General features: G+C 40.1%; 1 protein-coding gene across 3 annotated transcripts; it reads left to right on the top strand.

Annotated features, from left to right (window-relative positions):
* The first annotated feature begins 259 nt into the window (after nucleotides 1-259).
* On the top strand, nucleotides 260-17437 carry anxa6 (annexin A6). 3 transcript variants are annotated; one of them, XM_061724989.1, is made up of 25 exons: nucleotides 260-392; nucleotides 1346-1400; nucleotides 5727-5811; nucleotides 5993-6087; nucleotides 6186-6299; nucleotides 6395-6485; nucleotides 6580-6659; nucleotides 6757-6813; nucleotides 7394-7487; nucleotides 8617-8712; nucleotides 8809-8867; nucleotides 8981-9103; nucleotides 9199-9257; nucleotides 9589-9667; nucleotides 10348-10429; nucleotides 10518-10612; nucleotides 10769-10882; nucleotides 13182-13272; nucleotides 13377-13456; nucleotides 13697-13750; nucleotides 13869-13962; nucleotides 14087-14182; nucleotides 14316-14374; nucleotides 14554-14676; nucleotides 16979-17437. In XM_061724989.1, exons 2-25 carry the CDS (start codon nucleotides 1398-1400, stop codon nucleotides 17036-17038), a joined length of 1983 nt encoding a protein of 660 aa, XP_061580973.1. In that variant the 5' UTR covers nucleotides 260-392; nucleotides 1346-1397; the 3' UTR covers nucleotides 17039-17437. The 3 variants fall into 3 exon arrangements, with proteins under 3 accessions (XP_061580973.1, XP_061580971.1, XP_061580972.1); XM_061724987.1 differs by having other exon boundaries at nucleotides 14554-14691; XM_061724988.1 differs by lacking the exon at nucleotides 260-392 and adding an exon at nucleotides 427-542 and having other exon boundaries at nucleotides 14554-14691.
* Nucleotides 17438-18058: the final 621 nt, after the last annotated feature.

Here is an 18058-nt window from a genome sequence, read left to right as displayed (position 1 = left end):
TGGTGCATCACTACTAAATACTACTGCATTGTTCCAAAATTATTAATTCTGTCTCAAATTATTCTAGGGGGGGACAGCTTTACTAATGGGGGGGACTTGTGCCCCCCGGGATTTTCGCCCCTGCACACACACACGCACACGCACACACACACACACACACACACGCACACACACACACACACACACACACACACACACACACACACACACACACACACACACACACACACACACACACACACACACACACACTCGGGGCTGCAGTTGCTGCGTCAGAGGACACGTCAGGAGCGCTCTGAAGCGACCGGGAGGAGACAGACTCACCGCTTTTTCAGCTTTAGGAGGCAGCGGCACCGCTATCCAGGAGCGACGCCACTTCCTGCACAAACAAGGTGAGCCGCTTACAGCTGTTTGAGGGGATTTCTGCCCGCTTATCGCCAGTTTAACACCAGTCCCTCTGAGAACCGCCGCTGCGCCACGAATCCACGGGAGAAGTTGGCTGATAACGTCATTAGTCAACGCGTCTGACTCGCTGCAGAGAGGTGGGCAGTGATGAGAAAAAACAACTTGTCATTTTAATATGAAACAAGAAAAAAAAAGGCTTAGCCTTAAGTTTGACTTCAAACACAGTTTTATGTTCTTTTAAGGTTCAGAGAAAAGTTTCATCCAGAAAAAAAGGTTATAAAAACAAGATTTGGAGCCTGAGTGCATTGTGCAATGTGGGGTACAGGGAAGGGTGTGGCTCTCTTTATATATAGAGAGACCCCCAGACCTTGATTGTGTCATTAAGTTAAAATGCGCATGCTATTTTAGGAAAGCCTGACAGCTGTCTTAAGCAAACAGTGCAGCACTGAAAACCAGGAGGACTTTTTTTCCTTTTAACACTTGCAGAGAAATTTCATGAAGCTTTACATATGTCAATAATTTTATAAAAATATATAAACTAATTTCTAATTAATTGCTTTCTTTTTTTAAACTAAAAATTCAAAATTTTAACTAGTAAAAGGGTTTGCATGTGGGTCCCTTAAAGCTTAACTTATACAAATGCCAGTCTTATAGGTTAGTGTTTGACTGTATGGAAAATGTGACCAGCAGCCTGAATGAATGTAAATTCCAAACAGCAGTGAGTCATTACTGTTGAATGAGAGAGTGGGTCTTTTAAAAAATGGTCTCCCTGTTCCCTTTTTTTTTTTTTTTGGTCCTGGGCTGCGGTGCTTTCTCCTAGGGTTGCAGGAGGTATCAAACTGTTTTTACTGGCCTGCACGTTTGAGGTCAGTAGCCCCAGCAGGGCCGGGATGTTCTGCAGTGCTCATACTAACTCAGCATTTCTGTTTCTCTCTTTTAGCCTGAATTTATTGATTTCTGGGCGGTGTTGATAAAGAAGACCAGGTATAAATATGGTAAGTGGACAAAACCCTCTCTTCACCTTGCGCTATGTGGGTATCATCTGAGCCAAAGCAAACAGAACAAAAGGTCTAGTGTTGTTTGCCATTGAATGCACAAGCGGGGTCATCTGTTCCCACCCAGCTGTATGCGAGCCCTCCACATCATCAAAGCCAGCAGTGTAGGGTGTCACTGCTACCTGCACATCCAATAGACCTGTCTGACAGCATCTTTTAACTCAATTATCTGTAGAGTCATTGTACGCATGTGATAGACACCCAACTTTATAATATGAGCTTAAAGTATATCCCCTCTCTTTTGATCCTTATTTGCAACAAATCTCATACTAATGATGAAATGTTTCTCAAAGCTGTAGACATGGCAACAGAAACAACAAAATTCACTCTGGGAGGAAGGAAGGATTAGAAATTTAGTTAACTTCAAATCTACATTAGAGTTCAACATAATCATGGGGAATGTGATTAGTTTCGTTATAAGCTGGTCGCCTGGGCCTTGTATTTGTGGCCTTGTTGCTATGTGGGTGAAGCTCTCCAGCTGTCCTGCAGATTGATGGTCGTTGTGACGAAGACGACCAGAGCGAGCATGTGCAGAGGAGAGTACTTTCTGGCAGACAGCCTTAATGCAGTGGGAATCTCTACAGCTGCAGTTACAGCTGCAACATTGTTCAGTTTCCCCCCATGAAGGAGCTTATATTGACAAAACACACTGAGGCAATATTTCAAGATCCAGGACTATCTTGAATGCAAGGAGTGGGAACAGTTCTTAGCATGCATATAGTTTGCGCTCTGATGTTCTTCATTGTGTTTGAGCAGTGACAGGTGGTCTATGTGCAACCCGACTCTTGCCATGCCTACATGTCCACTCTCCCACCACGATGCATGTGAATGAAACGTACACGGCCAGCAGGCATCAGGCTTTCATGTGCAAGTGGTCAGCTGCTGCAACGGCAGACTTGACTGCCCCTGCTGTCCCAGTGTCCCATCACTACCCCGGTTTACTGCTAATGCCGTGGAGCAAGGAAATGTCACGCTACAGCTCAGAAATGTATTCCTAAATCACTGAGTCTGTTACGTTTGGCTCCATTTATTATTTTGTCTATCTACGATGTGTGAGATGAGGAAAAAAAAAGGCAGCCTTCAAGTTAGGTTAACGTGATATTTTGAAGGACCAAACATGATGCCTAATCATTCAGGGGCCTTTTTCTTTTTGTCTGTGTGTGTGTGTGTGTGTGTGTGTGCGTGTGTGTGTGTGTGTGTGTGTGTGTGTGTGTGTGTGTGTGTGTGTGTGTGTGTGTGTGTGTGTGTGTGTGTGTGTGTGTGTGTATCAGGAGTGAACCAGCAGCCTTGCAGGAAGAAGTTGTGTCTTTTAACTGTTGCCACAGATGCCATGTTAACCTTGTCAGTGCTGGTAATTTAATATTATTTTATCACAATAGTTACATAACACTGAATCTAAAGTACGTGGACATGCCATGTGAAATATCCTGAAATAGTGTTTTGCTGTGAATTCAAAGTCATGTTTCGCGTTGTTACAAAAGCAATCGCAAGTTGATAAATTGAGTTTAGAATGAAATAAATGCAGTTTCTCATTTTGGTTCGGTTCACCATGAATAGATTTACTGTTCCTAAATTCTTCACGAGTTGCAGAGAGTTAGGCCTTGACTTTTGTAACATGGAACTGGTAACTAGATGTTTGGCGTGCTGTTTTCTCATGCTGATTCAGAGGCTGATTCAGTATTTCTTTCATTGAATCTGTAAGACAAAGTCCTCCAAATCAAATCAAATTCCTCATTTGTTTGGTGACAAACCTGGTGAATAAAGTTGATTCTGATTTCAAAACCATTTACTGTGAACTTTGAATACTATATACTTGTGATTGATTAAGCCGAGGTCTCTGCCATTTCAGTGATACTGATATACAGTGTAATTTGGCTACTATAATGGTAAATAATGCAATTTCAAGTTGATAATTGTGTGTATCATTAATATTTCACGTTTCATTTCCAAAATAAGTACAATTTAAATCAGTAACATTTACTATTCATTAGACTTTTCTGAGGTGGAGGGGGGTGTTGGAGGCTGGTTATTTTGTTAGATGACTTTGGGACTAGTTAATAGTCATGTCAATCCTCAAATAGTGTAGAAATAGCGATATTACAATTGTCACACATATTTGATCTCAGCTAATTGATGAAAACATTTATAGTGAGTTCACACATTAGACATCTACTGTCTCTGTTTTATTGTGCCTGCAGTTGAATACAACCTCATATGTAAACGAAGCAGCTGAACCCAGGGTTGCGCTTATGTTCTACAACTCACGTAAGATCACAAAATAACTAGTTTTGTTTTTGGTCTCTGTCTTGAGCTGAACTAGTCTTGGTTTTGTCTTGGTCTTGTCTTGGTCTTGACACTCTCTGGTCTTGGTAGTGTCTTGATCTCGGTTTAGGCGGTCTTGACTACAAGTCTAGTTGTTAGTATGTCTGTGTCACATTGATAGAAACTGTGGTACAGCACAATTTTACACAGTTCATGGGCACAACTAGAAACTGGTCATGTGACCATTGCTAGTGGTTTTGCCATTAGTGGTGCATCATAGGATATAGTATGCAAGTTATTTTTTCAAGGTGCATGGTAGCGTGCACTGCAGAGTGGTCAGATGACCAGCTTAGCATAGTCGTTTTTACTGCGGCGTAGTGTTTACTACTGCTGCCTGACCAGTATACAGTTCATTAGTTTATGTCGGTATGCGGTTTCGGAAACAGCCGCTGGTTCGTTGCACAGTGGAAGTGGCACACCATCCGAGCATTTTTCACGTACTGCAGGTTCCGCAATTGTCAACATCTGCATATTATTCACTACATTTTGGAGAAACCAGGACACACAAGAATGGCTATTGTTTTACTCATCTGAATATTTTGTATTTACTTGTTAATTAGCCGTGAAACTCAAAAAAGCCTGATTATGCTAAGAAGCAATGAGGGGTATGGGCAGGTTTTCTGTTGGCAAATGAAAGCTGATCCTCTTTGGAGCATGAGTGAGCTCTTAGACAGTTGTTAGATATGGTGCATTCTTGAAGCAGCATTGCTAGCATGCCTAAAAGCAAAAATATTCCAGCACAATTAAGTTGCGTTGTACGACGGAGTATTAGGGCCAAACTAAGACAAAAAAAATTTGGAAATTACGAGAATAAAGTCATAATATAATGAGAATAAAGTCGTAAAATTACGAGAATAAAGTCGTAATGTTGTGAGAATAAAGTCGTAATAGAATAAAGTCGTAATATTATGAGAATAAAGTCGTAATATTACGAGAATAAAGTCGTAAAATTACGAGAATAAAGTCGTAACATTACGAGAATAAAGTCGTAATGTTGCGAGAATAAAGTCGTAATATTATGAGAATAAAGTCGTAATATTATGAGAATAAAGTCGTAATATTACGAGAATAAAGTCGTAAAATTCCGAGAATAAAGTTGTGACATTACGAGAATAAAGTCGTAATGAATAAAGTGGTAATTTATGAGAATAAAGTCATAATATTATGAAAATAAAGTGGTAATTTATGAGAACTCTAACAGGAAGAGCAGTCTTCTCCCTGTGTTAAAATGAAGAATATTGAGCATCTTGTGAAGTTATATTTATATATTTATAATATATTACAACTTTATTCTCGTAATATTACGACTTTATTCTCGTAATATTATGACTTTATTCTCATAATTTTACGACTTTATTCTCATTACATTATGACTTTATTCTCGTAATTCCCTTTTTTTGTTTTTTTGTTTGGCCCTAATACTCCGTCGTAGCGTTGGGAGTAATCAGGAATTTGAAAACTTTTTCTGCATATTCCATCCATCCATCCATTGTCTATACCCGCTTTATCCCTTGCGGGGTCACGGGGGTCTGCTGGAGCCTATCCCAGCTCATTTCAGGTGAGTGGCGGGGGTTACACCCTGGACAGGTCACCAGTCCATCACAGGGCCACAAGTCCATTTCCATACATTTTCTGCATATTATTTTTCCTTTTTTATTTCTCCTCAACTTCTCCTCTGCAAGGATTGCCGCTGCCATAACTTCTAGACGAAAATTGTCTCACTTAGTTGCATGTTTACCTCTGCTAAATATTACCATAGAAGGTTATATAATGACAACAGAGACTAATGGGAATGTGAACGTGTGCACATCAGCTGTATGCACACACAATGTCCACACACAGTTACAGACTCAAAGAGGAGTGTGGAATTTAACCCTGCACAGTTCATTTCTTGATCACCCCATTCAAAATGTGTGAAACGTACTCTATTTACTGTGTTTGCAGGTGTTCAGAGGCACAGTATCCGATGCTCCGGACTTTGATCCCACCGCTGATGCTGAGGCGCTTTACAATGCTATGAAAGGCTTAGGTAAGTGCTGAAATCCTCTAGGGTTCTTCGCCGTTGAAGCTTAAAGCCCCGTTTTTGTTTTCTTTCTCTCTTCTATTCAGCTGAGCTGTCCTCAAAGCAGTCATGACTGCTGCAGTCTGAAATGATTGTTTGGTCTGTTTCTAAAATGTGGGTAATAGCTGAAACACTTGGTGTTCCTCAGGTAGTGACAAAGAGACTATATTGGACCTGATCTGCTCTCGATCCAATGCACAAAGACAGGAAATGATTACAGCATACAAAAGCAGTTTTGGGAAGGTAAAGAGTTATTTTTAAATATCAGAAACCTATTAAAAGTGCTTTTTTATTACCACTAAACTATTTTGGAAATGTGTAACACAATGCTGTTTCATCAGGACCTGATTGAAGATCTGAAATATGAGCTCACAGGAAAATTTGAGCGTCTCATCGTCAGTCTGATGAGAACGCCAGCCTACCATGATGCAAAGGAAATCCATGATGCAGTCAAAGTAAGACATTTTCCTCCCAGTCAGAGTCCCCCCCTCCAGTCATACTGATCTAAGCTGTAGCTGCTTCACATTTAACTTCACGCATCTGTTTGAAGGGTGCTGGAACAAATGAGAGATGCCTGATTGAGGTCCTGGCATCTAGAAACAACAAACAGATGCACGACATGGTGGCAGCTTACAAGGATGGTAAAAAGTGTTCACCGAGATGTCTTATTATTAAGTCGGAAGATTATTTGTTAGCTCATGGATACATTATACAGTGATGTGTGTGTGATTTCAGCCTATGGCGGAGACATTGAGGAGGATGTAATCGCAGACACCTCCGGTCACTTTAAGAAGATGCTGATTGTTCTACTTCAGGTCAGTTCACTGTGGAGATGACGTGTGCGTTTAATCACCCACATGGTGCCCGCTTTGGCCACGTGCACGTAAACACTGACTGGTTTGATTGTTCCAGGGGACCAGAGATGAGTCAGGAGTGGTGGATGCAGACCTGGTGGAGCAGGATGCACAAGTGAGATTTGAAATGTTTTATTTCATTGGATGGGGCTTTTTGGGATTTTTTATTCAGCCTCTTTGAACGTTTATGAGTACAGTCACAATTTAGTGTTTGTTAAATTGGCAATGCAGTCTCTGATTCTTTGCTCCGACCTCAAAGCAACTTAGTCCCAACAGCAGACCTGCTTCCATGGTAACCCATCCGGGTTTATGACACGTTTTTTAGGGAAGTACTTGTGTATGAAAAGCTACATCAAGTAGCTACATCAAACACAACTATGCTCACTTTGTACATGAAATGTAAGAACATTTTTTTTTCCATTTCAGTTGATGGGTGAAGATGTTATCTTTATCCATAGGTCAGACCACATGATGTGCTACAATGTATGATCACAAGCATTTTTACAAGTAGATAATAATCATCTCATTATTAATGAATGAAATCAGTTATTTCCCCTAGCTGCTTTTACGAGAAAAGTATTACTCTCATCATACTAATAACATGACATAACATAGTATAACAATCAACAGAGGACATTTTCCCACATTAAGGACTTTTGCTGTGGTGTAACCTGTATTTTCTGACCTGTGCGTAGGACCTGTACGCAGCGGGAGAGGAGCAGTGGGGAACCGATGAGGCCAAATTCATCATGATCCTGGGAAACCGCAGTGTGACCCACCTCCGCATGGGTGAGCTCAGTTCCCAGCGAGCGACGCATCACAGGGAGGCATCCGAGACATTCCTACCGTGACTTCAGGTCACGGCTGTTAAGGGCGCCTTAAAAGCAGTTGTCAGTGTGGCAGTGAGGAAGCTCTTCACAGTAGCCCTCCTCTGCTAATGTGTGCTCTTTACTGAGCTTTAGAGGGGGACAGAGAGCTTAACTGCTGTTGAAGCTGCCCTGAAACTACTCATTGTACCCTCAGCATCCCCATTAGGGCTGGGGATCGATTCAAATGTCAAGAATCGATTCGATTCCGATTCTTAAGATTCAGAATCGATTATCAAGATTTGATTCGATCCGATTCGATTCCGATATTGATTTGGGTTAGTGTTATTAAAACAGTTTTTCGAGCTGTTGCATGAATTATATGACTGTAGTTATGCAAAATATTACTACTAGTATTATATTGAGATTCAACAGCAAGTATTGGCAGCTGATGATGCTGTAAGGACCAATCAGCTCCCAGAATGCTGATAGAACTGCTTTCAGAAACATCGTGGGTCAGAATTATCAAACAGATCCAGGGCAGCAAACAGAGACGGATGAAATCGGTTTTATTTTTTCCCACATTCCGTTTTTATTTGTTCTATTTTCTGTGTATTTTGGTTTTTAATTTTTGAGAATTTGGTTTTTAGCATTTTTTGCAAATGTAACCCCAAGACAGTATATAAAGTAATGAAATATAGACAATTTATGCAATTATAACTGAACACTTTAATGTTTTCATACCTTTAAACATATTTAAAGGCAAACACATGGCACCAGTTATTCTCATGTCCAACAAAACATTCCTTTTTTGGGGATAAACAAAAAAATAACCAAAAGTTGTAATGTAATGATGAAAAAAAATACATAAATAAATAAAAGAAAATAACCCCCCCCCCAAAAAAAAATAAATACAAAAAAAATCGATCTTTAGACATATGAATCAATTTTTAGGAATTAATATGAGAATCGATTTAGAATTGGGAAATCATTTTTTTCAACACAGGCCTAATCCCCATGCACCATACAAACCAAAAATTTACTAGAATTATGGCTCATAAGGATTCGTAACATTACACAATATTGTCTGGTATTTTCTTCTTTTTTTCTAGTTTTTGATGCATATGAGAAGGTTGCAGAAGTGTCCATTGAGGACAGCATTAAGAGTGAACTGTCGGGAGACTTTGAGAGGCTGATGCTGGCTGTTGGTAAGAAATACACCAGAAGACTTACCATTGACTGCCACTTAGGAACTAAGAGGTTGATTGATTAACTCAGCGCGTCCTTCTGCTGTGTTGTCACAGTCCAGTGCATAAGGAGCGTTCCCATGTTCTTTGCTAAGCGCCTCTACAAGTCAATGAAGGTAAACACAAGTAGTCATTTGATCTGTTTTCATGTTTTCTGTACACAAACATGCCTCACCGGGAAAACCAATGTGACTAATTCATCCAAATGATTGCAATCCCAACTATCCAGGGACTTGGAACAGCTGATAACACTTTGATCCGGATCATGATTTGTCGCTCTGAAATTGACATGTTGGACATCCGAGAGTGTTTCCGTCTCGGATACGAAAAGTCCCTTCACCACATGATACAGGTTAGAAAAGAAAACCCCAACTTGTTTTATTTATTTATTCGCAGATTAAGCATGTGTTACAATGTCCCTTTGTTTGTTTTATGTGTGTAATTCAGGATGATACATCAGGAGATTACAAGAGGACTCTGCTTAAGCTGTGTGGGGGCGATGACGAGTAAGTTAAAAATATGCCTGCAGTTAACAGCAGCAACCAGTTGGGGGGGGTAAAGCACCACTTTTCAGCAGTTCATGTTCTGAGTTTGTAGTATGTTGAGCTTCTATAGTTTTATTTTAAATACCTGTAATGGTTTTGTTTTCTTGGTAGCGGTGAACAGGCGAAGGAAAACTTGTCAGTGAAGATTAAATGTTAATGTCGCCTCAAAGTAAAGCAACCCAGTGCAATAAAGAGTTTATTTCATATCATATTTCTCTTTTTAGAAGTGCAGCCATGCTTGAAGTTTTGGCTTTGCTGAGTGTGCTGTGTTGTGTCCAACTGATCATTACAGCTTAGCTGGAGAGTTCTTCCCTGAAGCTGCTCAGATAGCCTACAAGATGTGGGAATTAAGTGCCATGACCAAAGTGCAGGTTTGGGTCTCATCCGCTCCCAAATTAGATGTGTCATTGCATGCTTGACTTGGCAGTGTCTGGCAACTCACTTACCTGCTGGCCCCACGGTGATCTTCTTCGGGCAGAGCCACCAGACTGCGCTGGTAACATTGCCATGTCTGCACACTGAAGGCTTTGTCTAACTTTGGATCTGATCAGAATGCTGCTCCCTGAAATACAAGCAGTTTTTGTTGCACTGCGCCCTCCAGACCTCCATTTGGAGAGCCCTGTAACACGGAGTTTGAATGCCAGAAAGGTCTCAGCATTGTTGTCAACAAAAGGCTGTGTCACTAACGCTTCATAAAACTGAGCTGTTTCTCAGCCTACCAACCTTTTCATCGTTGGTGTTGTCACCAATTCTAACTTCGTGAGGGCAGCCGCCCCCTCAAATGTCAAGAGATTATTATCATAAAGCTTGTTTCAGTTGTTATCAGCGAAATACTATTTGAACAACAAATCATTATGTGAAAATTTCCGTGTTGCATGCTGTGCAGACCTTTTTGCTATGAGCTTCTAAATCTAGTGTTTTCATGGAATGATTATTAACTGTATGAACAACCGCCTCGCTTCACTTGTTTACATCATGTTGATGCCATGTTTGGGTATCAACTGTCATTGTTCCAATTTTTTATGTTTTTTTGTATTTTGCGCGGCCTCAGTTGAGACCTACAGTGCGGCCCGCATCTGATTTTGACCCTGCAGCTGATGCACAAGCCCTGAGGAAAGCAATGAAGGGATTTGGTACGCACTTTTTAAAACCCGTTTATACAGCTTATGTCAGTGTACAACAACATTTTTATATATGTTATTTGCTTTTTCCTGTCCACAGGAACAGATGAAGATGCAATCATTGACATCATCGCACAGAGGAGCAACGATCAGAGGCAAGAGATCCGGCAGACTTTCAAATCTCTGCTGGGACGGGTGAGAGAAGCAAATGGCTGCAGATAGATAGAATAGGGATACATTTAAGTATATACATCTTTGCTGTTTGTCACAACTACCACTGTATTTAGTTTAGCTCAAAAGTACATTCGATAGCAGCTATCTAACCCGTCATTGTGTTTGATTGGCTCCTAGGATCTGATGAAGGACCTGAAGTCTGAACTGTCAAAGAACTTGGAGAGGCTGATCATTGCACTCATGTTGACGCCAGCCGAATTTAATGCCAAAATGATGAAAAAGGCAATGGAGGTAACAATTACAAACAATTATGGTTTGAGTTTCCTGTATATGAAACTTTGATGCCTTTCGGTGCACAAAATACATTTAAAGTATTCCTACATTACAGACAGGATTCTTTAATCTATCCCTCAGTTAATACCTACTGTTCCTACTGAACCAATTATTCTAATTTACAGGTTTATTATTTTATTTGTTACAATATGTGTGCAGGCTTTCTTTTTTAGGGGACATTATGCTGTATTTTCTGAGGTTTTGTAGTTGTTCCATCGTGTCTTGAATGCGCCGTCACTTTAAATTCTTAGCTCAGTGGGTCCCCCTATAGGCCTGGAGGTGAAGGCTCTTTTATAACGCTGTCAGACAATTATCTTCGATAATCCGCTTTCTTGGTCGCTCTTGTTTTTTTGTCATTACCCTTTTGGTTTCTTAAGGTTGATACATCATCTTAGTCTGAGAACTGTTGTGTGATTGGTCAGAGTTGTGTAGAGGGTGTGGTCAATACAGAGGAGCAGAAACGTGATTCGCGATTGCCGAGATGCGCAGAAGTACGTACAGCAACGCGAATACTAACAAATCTTCCTCCTCCTCCACTTCAAACATGTTGTTCTCCTCTTTTATCAACTCAGAATGTGTCATTTCTGTCATTGTTGCTGCTGCTGCTGCTTTGTTGTTTCTGCCAATTTACATGTTGCTGATCTGCTTATCATGGAGTTATACTAGAGTTTTTTGGTGAAATTGCTTTCAAATATTAGATGTTGCGGGTTGTCTTAGGCATCTTTTTCAGAGCTGTGGTCTGTTCCAGGCATGAACATGTCTGCCGCTTCTCATTGTTGCTGTGCCAAATCTTTAAACCTAAGCTGACCGCACCAGAAGTGTATTTAACTTTAGCAGCGGGAAGCGTACACAAATCAACGAAGCGCCTGGCGAAGTGTAGCAGCACTTAAATCGCACACACTGCTCTGTATCTACTGTACACACACAACACTTGCCACACATCCTTACTTTTAAATAACAAGTAGCATGAAGTAGTGTTTGTCTCTGAGTTAGTGATACGTGACGTCTCAAAGTGAACAAGAAATGATTGTAGCTCAATCCTGCCAGCCCGTCACTTATCTGTTGCCCTGACGCATCTTGACTCGTACAGTAATGTTTGTAACTCTGCGGATTCATACACTTTTAGTGATAAATAGATATATATTTTCACCATTCATGTGACTCGCTTATTTTTCTAGCATCTGGCAATCCTGTGGGTGAGGTGCACCTGCTGGTGCTGCAGTGGGAGGGATTGTCCAGAAGGAACTTTGCTCTTGTTCTTGCTACCTCGAGAACAAGAACAAATGGCTCTGTTCTTGAGGAGTATATAACAACCTTATCTCCGTGAACTAGCTTCATCTCATACCCATTGTTGGCCATCGTTGTTGATGTGTGACACGGTACCTTAAAATTATTCACAGATCTTGCAAAAGACTCATGCGAGTCCAAAGTTACTCTCACTGGTTTTGGGAGACTGCAAAAGTTTGAAGACATTTCTCTGTAAAATATTCCTTTAAGGGGCTGTTGATATATAGATATTGATATTCTAAGATGGAAAACAAACTCCTTGGTGTCACTTTAAGGCCCCCCTTAAAGGAAGGTCTTGTCTGCTGATCATTTTATTGATTGCAAGACAGCTTATCTTTCTTTGCATACAAATCCTCTGTTTATTTTTGATCTTTCTATGTAAAAGGAGGCGCTTCACAGTTCAGGAGCAGTTTTTTTGCATTCATTAAAAGCGGTAAAGTGGGAAAACCTCAGTCAGCATGTTATGGCTTCTTTTAAAGTTTTTTTTTTCCCGATCATGGGTTGAGATTAAAATATGAAACCGTGGCATTAAAATGTCATGATGCTCAGAAAGTATTCGGTAATCAAATCACTTTATTTAAAAACATTTTTTTAAATATTTTTATTGAGTGTATTCACTTATTCGGGGTGTTTTTCATCCTGAATACTGTACAAAGATAAAACTTTAGAGGGGCAAAAACTGTAAAACAACTGTTTTTTTTTTGTCATTTTATAAAATTTGATTAATTTCATAATTTGCATGCAGTAAAAGCAGGGATGAAGACATAAACTCAATAGATGACACAAAAAGTTAACTGAACTGGGATCAGGTCTGTTCAGGTGGTGTCATTAGCATCCAAACAGCAAAGCGTGGCTGCTGTCAGTATTTATTAGCAGGAGTAGGTACATCACTTCTCTACTTGAAGTGTAGTGTTGGTCTTTCTGCAGGGAATTCATAATTTTACACAGTGAATTCTCTCTATTTTAACAGGGAGCGGGCACAGATGAACACGCCCTGATCGAGATCCTGGTCACCAGGAGCAACGAGGAAATACATGCCATGAACGCTGCCTATCAGCAGGGTGAGTGTTGGATTCAAAAATAAGGATTCAAAATCCCTATTTCCTTTTTTTCTTTTTAATTGTGAAAACGTTTTGCTGCACATACTGTGCGTTGTTAATCACAGCCTACAAGACGTCTCTGGAGGAAGCCATCCAGTCAGACACATCAGGCCACTTCTGTCGCATCCTGGTTTCTCTCGTGCAGGTAAGTTACTGTCATTATGAGAACTTAGAGCGTGCATAATTTCCACGCCCACTCAATGTTTGCAGTCTGGTTCGTGACAGATGAGAACATCATTTTATCACCTATTCATATTTCTCTCAGTATGTCACAACATACTTTTTTATGGAATACAACATCATGCTTGTGGTTAAACACTGATCTGCAATAGGTCAAAGTTAAGTTTCTTAGAACTCACATTTCTCCTTTCTTTGCTGTGATCAGGGTGCGAGAGAGGAGGGCCCAGTAGATGTGGAAAGGTCAAATTCGGATGCGCAGGTGATACAGCTGAAGAAGCATTAATGAATTGTGAATTGTAAGACTGCACTATGTTTGAATATGAAGTGGAAGAATACATTTAAATGCTTGTTCCTGTTGTTATTCTTTGACTTATCAGGAACTTGCCGATGCATGCAATGCAGAGTCTGATGACATGGAGATGAAATTTATGAGTATCCTGTGCACCAGGAGCTTCTCCCATCTTAGGAGAGGTAGACGTCAAAACACATCCATCACAAATGTACTTGAAGTATAAATCCGTCTGTATGTCCACTTTATTCCAACAGCAACATAGCCAATCACTTTCTTTCCTTTTTTTTAATACTTGTGAGACAGTGTTTCAGGAGTTTGTCAGATGCTCAAATAAAGACATTGAACAAATCATAAAGAAGGAAATGTCAGGCGATGTGAAAAATGCCTTCTATGCAATAGGTAAGAGGAGTCTTGGAGCACATGCATGATGATATTTTGCTTTCAGTTTTTCACATTTGGCTCTGCTGACTCCTATTCTGTGATTGACTCTCAGCTCTGACTTTCTCTTTTTTCTCTCTTTTTTTACTATCAGTTCGCAGTGTGAAGAACCAGCCTTCTTACTTTGCAGACCGTCTGTACAAAGCGATGAAAGTACGTATTTACTCATAGTGTTTGAGGTTTTTGCAGGTTTGTGCATTTACGCTGTACGATTATACTACAGCACATCATCAGTTATCTGTGTGCCAAAGACAAGAAGTGACGAGCTCAAACATTCGCAGCTACCGTATCAAAACCTGAATAAGTAAAGTAAGCGCCAATCTGATCTGCAGGGTCTTGGGACAGATGACAGAGCTCTCATCCGCATCATGGTGTCTCGTAGTGAGACTGACCTTTTCAACATTCGCAAAGAGTTCAAGGAAACGCAAGACGCGTCCCTCCATGAATTCATCCAGGTAGAAACTATGATCGTAAGTCTCAGCCTTCGCTTACTAACACGCGCTTGCTTTGTTTTGTTCACATCTGGCTGCTGTGTCTGTGGACTTTTTTGTCTCATTTACCTTTGTCTTGCTCTGTGTGAGCATGCACATCTTTTATCTGCTGCTGCTGTGGTGGGGTACGGTAATCTATAGCTTCCTGCGGTGGACTGCGGCTCTGTGGCTGCTGCACAGCTGTTAAGGAATTTCCCTAACCTAGCTTCCTCTTTATATACGCTGTGTGATTGGCTGGGGGCTGCAGGGACAGGAAGTTCCTCAAAACAGTTCTATAATAACTTACAGATGAAATCACCGTGACACCAATACATGCTAGCGAGCAGGATGCCCTGGATTTGCTTTGGCAGAAATATTATCAGATTACGCAACAGAAAGTATTGCAATATAGTGTTTATTCTCAAGTTTGTAGATAATGAAAAAACATTTGTCACATAATTAATTTTAAAAATGTTGTAGTCATTTTTTCTTTGTAAGACAGAACTTTAAATAGGATGTTTTAATGTAGGTTAGTGTTGACATAAGTTTCCTATGTTGTGATCCGTCAGTAATTTTACTATTTTTTCATGCTAAATATGTGCTTTTGAGGTTGGTTAAAGATGACAGCCTCTTCGTCAAAGTTAATGTTCCCCTGAGGGTTTTCTTCTTCTCATTTTATGGTGATAAAGACATAAACAACACACCACTTGAGTCCAGGAATTGCAAAGAAAAAATAGGGCACGTCAAGAAAACACACAAAATAAAACTGATTAGTTGAGTAATACTCTCACTCACTCTCCCTGAAATGGGTCAGACATAATAATTAGTGGAAAAACCCAGCTGTTTTGGGGCAAAATCTGTGATTAAGCCGATCAAAGATTAAAGACACCAGATCTGTGTCCAATTATAAGTTTAATGGGAGACCACACTGTCTCCAACTAAACTAAATCTACTACTGCCGCAGCTTAAGATCTTTGAGGTTTAGAGTATCGGATTTTGTGCTTTCACAGCCACAGAGCTTGTGAGGTCTGTGACTGTTTCAAACAAGACCAAATCACACCAATTAGTTTCTTCTCATTGTTCTCGTTGTGCTTCCCCCAGTAGCTCGTAAGCTTCTCTTCTTTTCACCGGTTCCTCTCAGTACAGGAAGGTTAGCTGCAGATCCCCAGAACACAGGTAGTCAGGACGGATTCTCCCAGTCTTTATACATTTCAGAGACTCTACATGGTGCTTTACTGATTCAAAATAAAGATTACCAGCTAAAGCATTGATCGATTTTGGTAGAAAAAAATTTGGTAGACTTGTTAAAAAAATACACATCAGCAATAATACCAACTGGATGGGTAACTTTTACTTTTGCATGTTGATGACAGATAAGCTTGGATTTTGGGGTGCTAGCAGGTAGAGTTCTTTATTTTTTTTTGCCTTGGAGTCATTATCAACCACTAAGCTTCTGCACACCAGCATGCTGAGAGACATCATATATACCGTACTGTACATATATATATATATATATATATATATATATATATATATATATATATATATAATATATAAATGTGTGTGTGTGTGTGTGTGTGTGTGTGTGCGCGTATAGTTTGCAGTTAAGTGCCTCTGCCTAAAGTTTAGTGACTAGCTGAGTAAGGAAATAATTTGTTTTAAACAGGTGTAGTGGTGTGTCATGGGATGTTTTTATTCTTAGGAAATGTATTGTTTCTCTGAAAAAGTTAAAAGAAAAACACAGCACACCACGGCAAAATGCATCCTGAGAGCTATATGTGGCCCCTCAGACCATCTCATACCAGCTCACCTGAAGGAAAAGCGATTGAGCAGCAACATTTATTTTAAAGATATGCTTTTTGTTGAGGATTCTTGGGTGATTACATATAAAACACTGCTAAATTACACATCCTTGTTTCCTGTCACTTCTGCTAAGCTAAGCTAGCATTCTTCAAATTTAGCATCCGTCTAGAGAGGGGTAAAAAAAAAAGGGATGATTTTGAAAAAGAGGAAGTATTCCTGTAAAAGCATGATGTGATAAATACCAATAATGATGATTATTATAGAGGTTTAGAGGTCATTGTCTACGAGCGTCAGCAGATATAAAGGGTAATTCCACGTTATTGTTGCTGGTTAATTTTATTCTTTTTTTTGCTGTTTTGCTGGTTTGCAACCTGGAAGTAAACATCGCTTTCCTGTTTTAGTTCATTGATGATCAATTATTTGATGTGCATTTGAGCATTTCCCTCTAACTCATACTTGTTCTCTGTTTTCGATGCACGCTCAGGGTGATACCTCAGGAGACTACCGTAAAACCCTGCTGATTCTCTGCGGAGGAGAAGATTAAACCTTTCACATCTCTGCAGATTTATTCACAGACTTAAGTGACCACAAGATAAGCCTGTTCACAGAGTCAAAACAGTGGGGGTGTGTGTTTGCATCCGTTGCCAGTGTTCTTCTGCAGCTCTTCAGCCAAACCAAGTCACTACTACTACCCCAGTGTTGACCTCTCAGTCTTGCAAGCCACTTCTCTCCTTTTATGTCTAATTGCCAGGATCATGTCTGTTTTTTTTTTTGTTTTTTTTTACATAAAGATGTTAATTTTATTCTTGAAGTGGGCTTCACAGGTACAGCCATGCAGCGTAGTAAATGTTAAAGCAGTGCCTTCACCTTCCTGCACGTCCAAAGAGTACTGTAATTTCTAAGGTATCAAATTTACCTGAAATAAACAAATACAACGAGAAAACTTTAGTCCTCTCTTTTTTTTTTTAGATTCAGTGTAATCTCAAACAGATCAACAAAGCGTGCTTTCTCCTCCTGCAGCATTTTGCTTTACAGTTTTTGTTCTGGGTGGCAATCCAGAGATGAGCTGTGCTGGTACTGGCTGCACCACTGGGCTGAGCAAAATAGGAACTAGAATTTTTAACATCAGGAAACTCCCACTCCACTTCAGAACTTCTTCTGCTTAACAGATTCAAAAATACCCCGATGTTGTAGTTGCTCATAAGAATGATAACGGAATAATGATGTACTCTCAGGAGCTGATAGAGGTAATGAATTAAAAAAAATCAAGATTACATAAACTGCAATTCCTGTTGGTTGGTTGGGTATAAGCACTGCAGAGATACAACATGACTGAGCAGAACATGTGTTTAACATACTTTAACTCACTTTCTATGCCGTGGTAAAATTCATTGCATGTGTCTCATTAGCACTTGTATGTAAGTGCAAGACAGCTGTCTTCGCTCTTGTTAGAGCCTCATTTGGCTGCGTTTGAGTGCAGCTGCTGTCAGGACATTTCAAGTTAAAAGGGGAAAGAAAAAAAAAGACGTATGTGGCGAGGAAATCCCCTCCAGCACGCCAAAGT

This window comes from Cololabis saira, chromosome 7, assembly GCF_033807715.1.
Source record: "Cololabis saira isolate AMF1-May2022 chromosome 7, fColSai1.1, whole genome shotgun sequence".
NCBI classification, from domain to species: Eukaryota; Metazoa; Chordata; class Actinopteri; order Beloniformes; family Belonidae; genus Cololabis; species Cololabis saira.
This window is presented reverse-complemented; position numbering and strand designations above follow the sequence as displayed.

What these genes read in the sequence shown, in the direction of transcription:
- anxa6 (XM_061724987.1), top strand. An exon ending in AAATCCATGATGCAGTCAAA is followed by an intron (nt 6,300 to 6,394) that starts GTAAGACATTTT and finishes ATCTGTTTGAAG; the next exon opens with GGTGCTGGAACAAATGAGAG. An exon ending in TCCAGGTAGAAACTATGATC is followed by an intron (nt 14,692 to 16,978) that starts GTAAGTCTCAGC and finishes ATGCACGCTCAG; the next exon opens with GGTGATACCTCAGGAGACTA.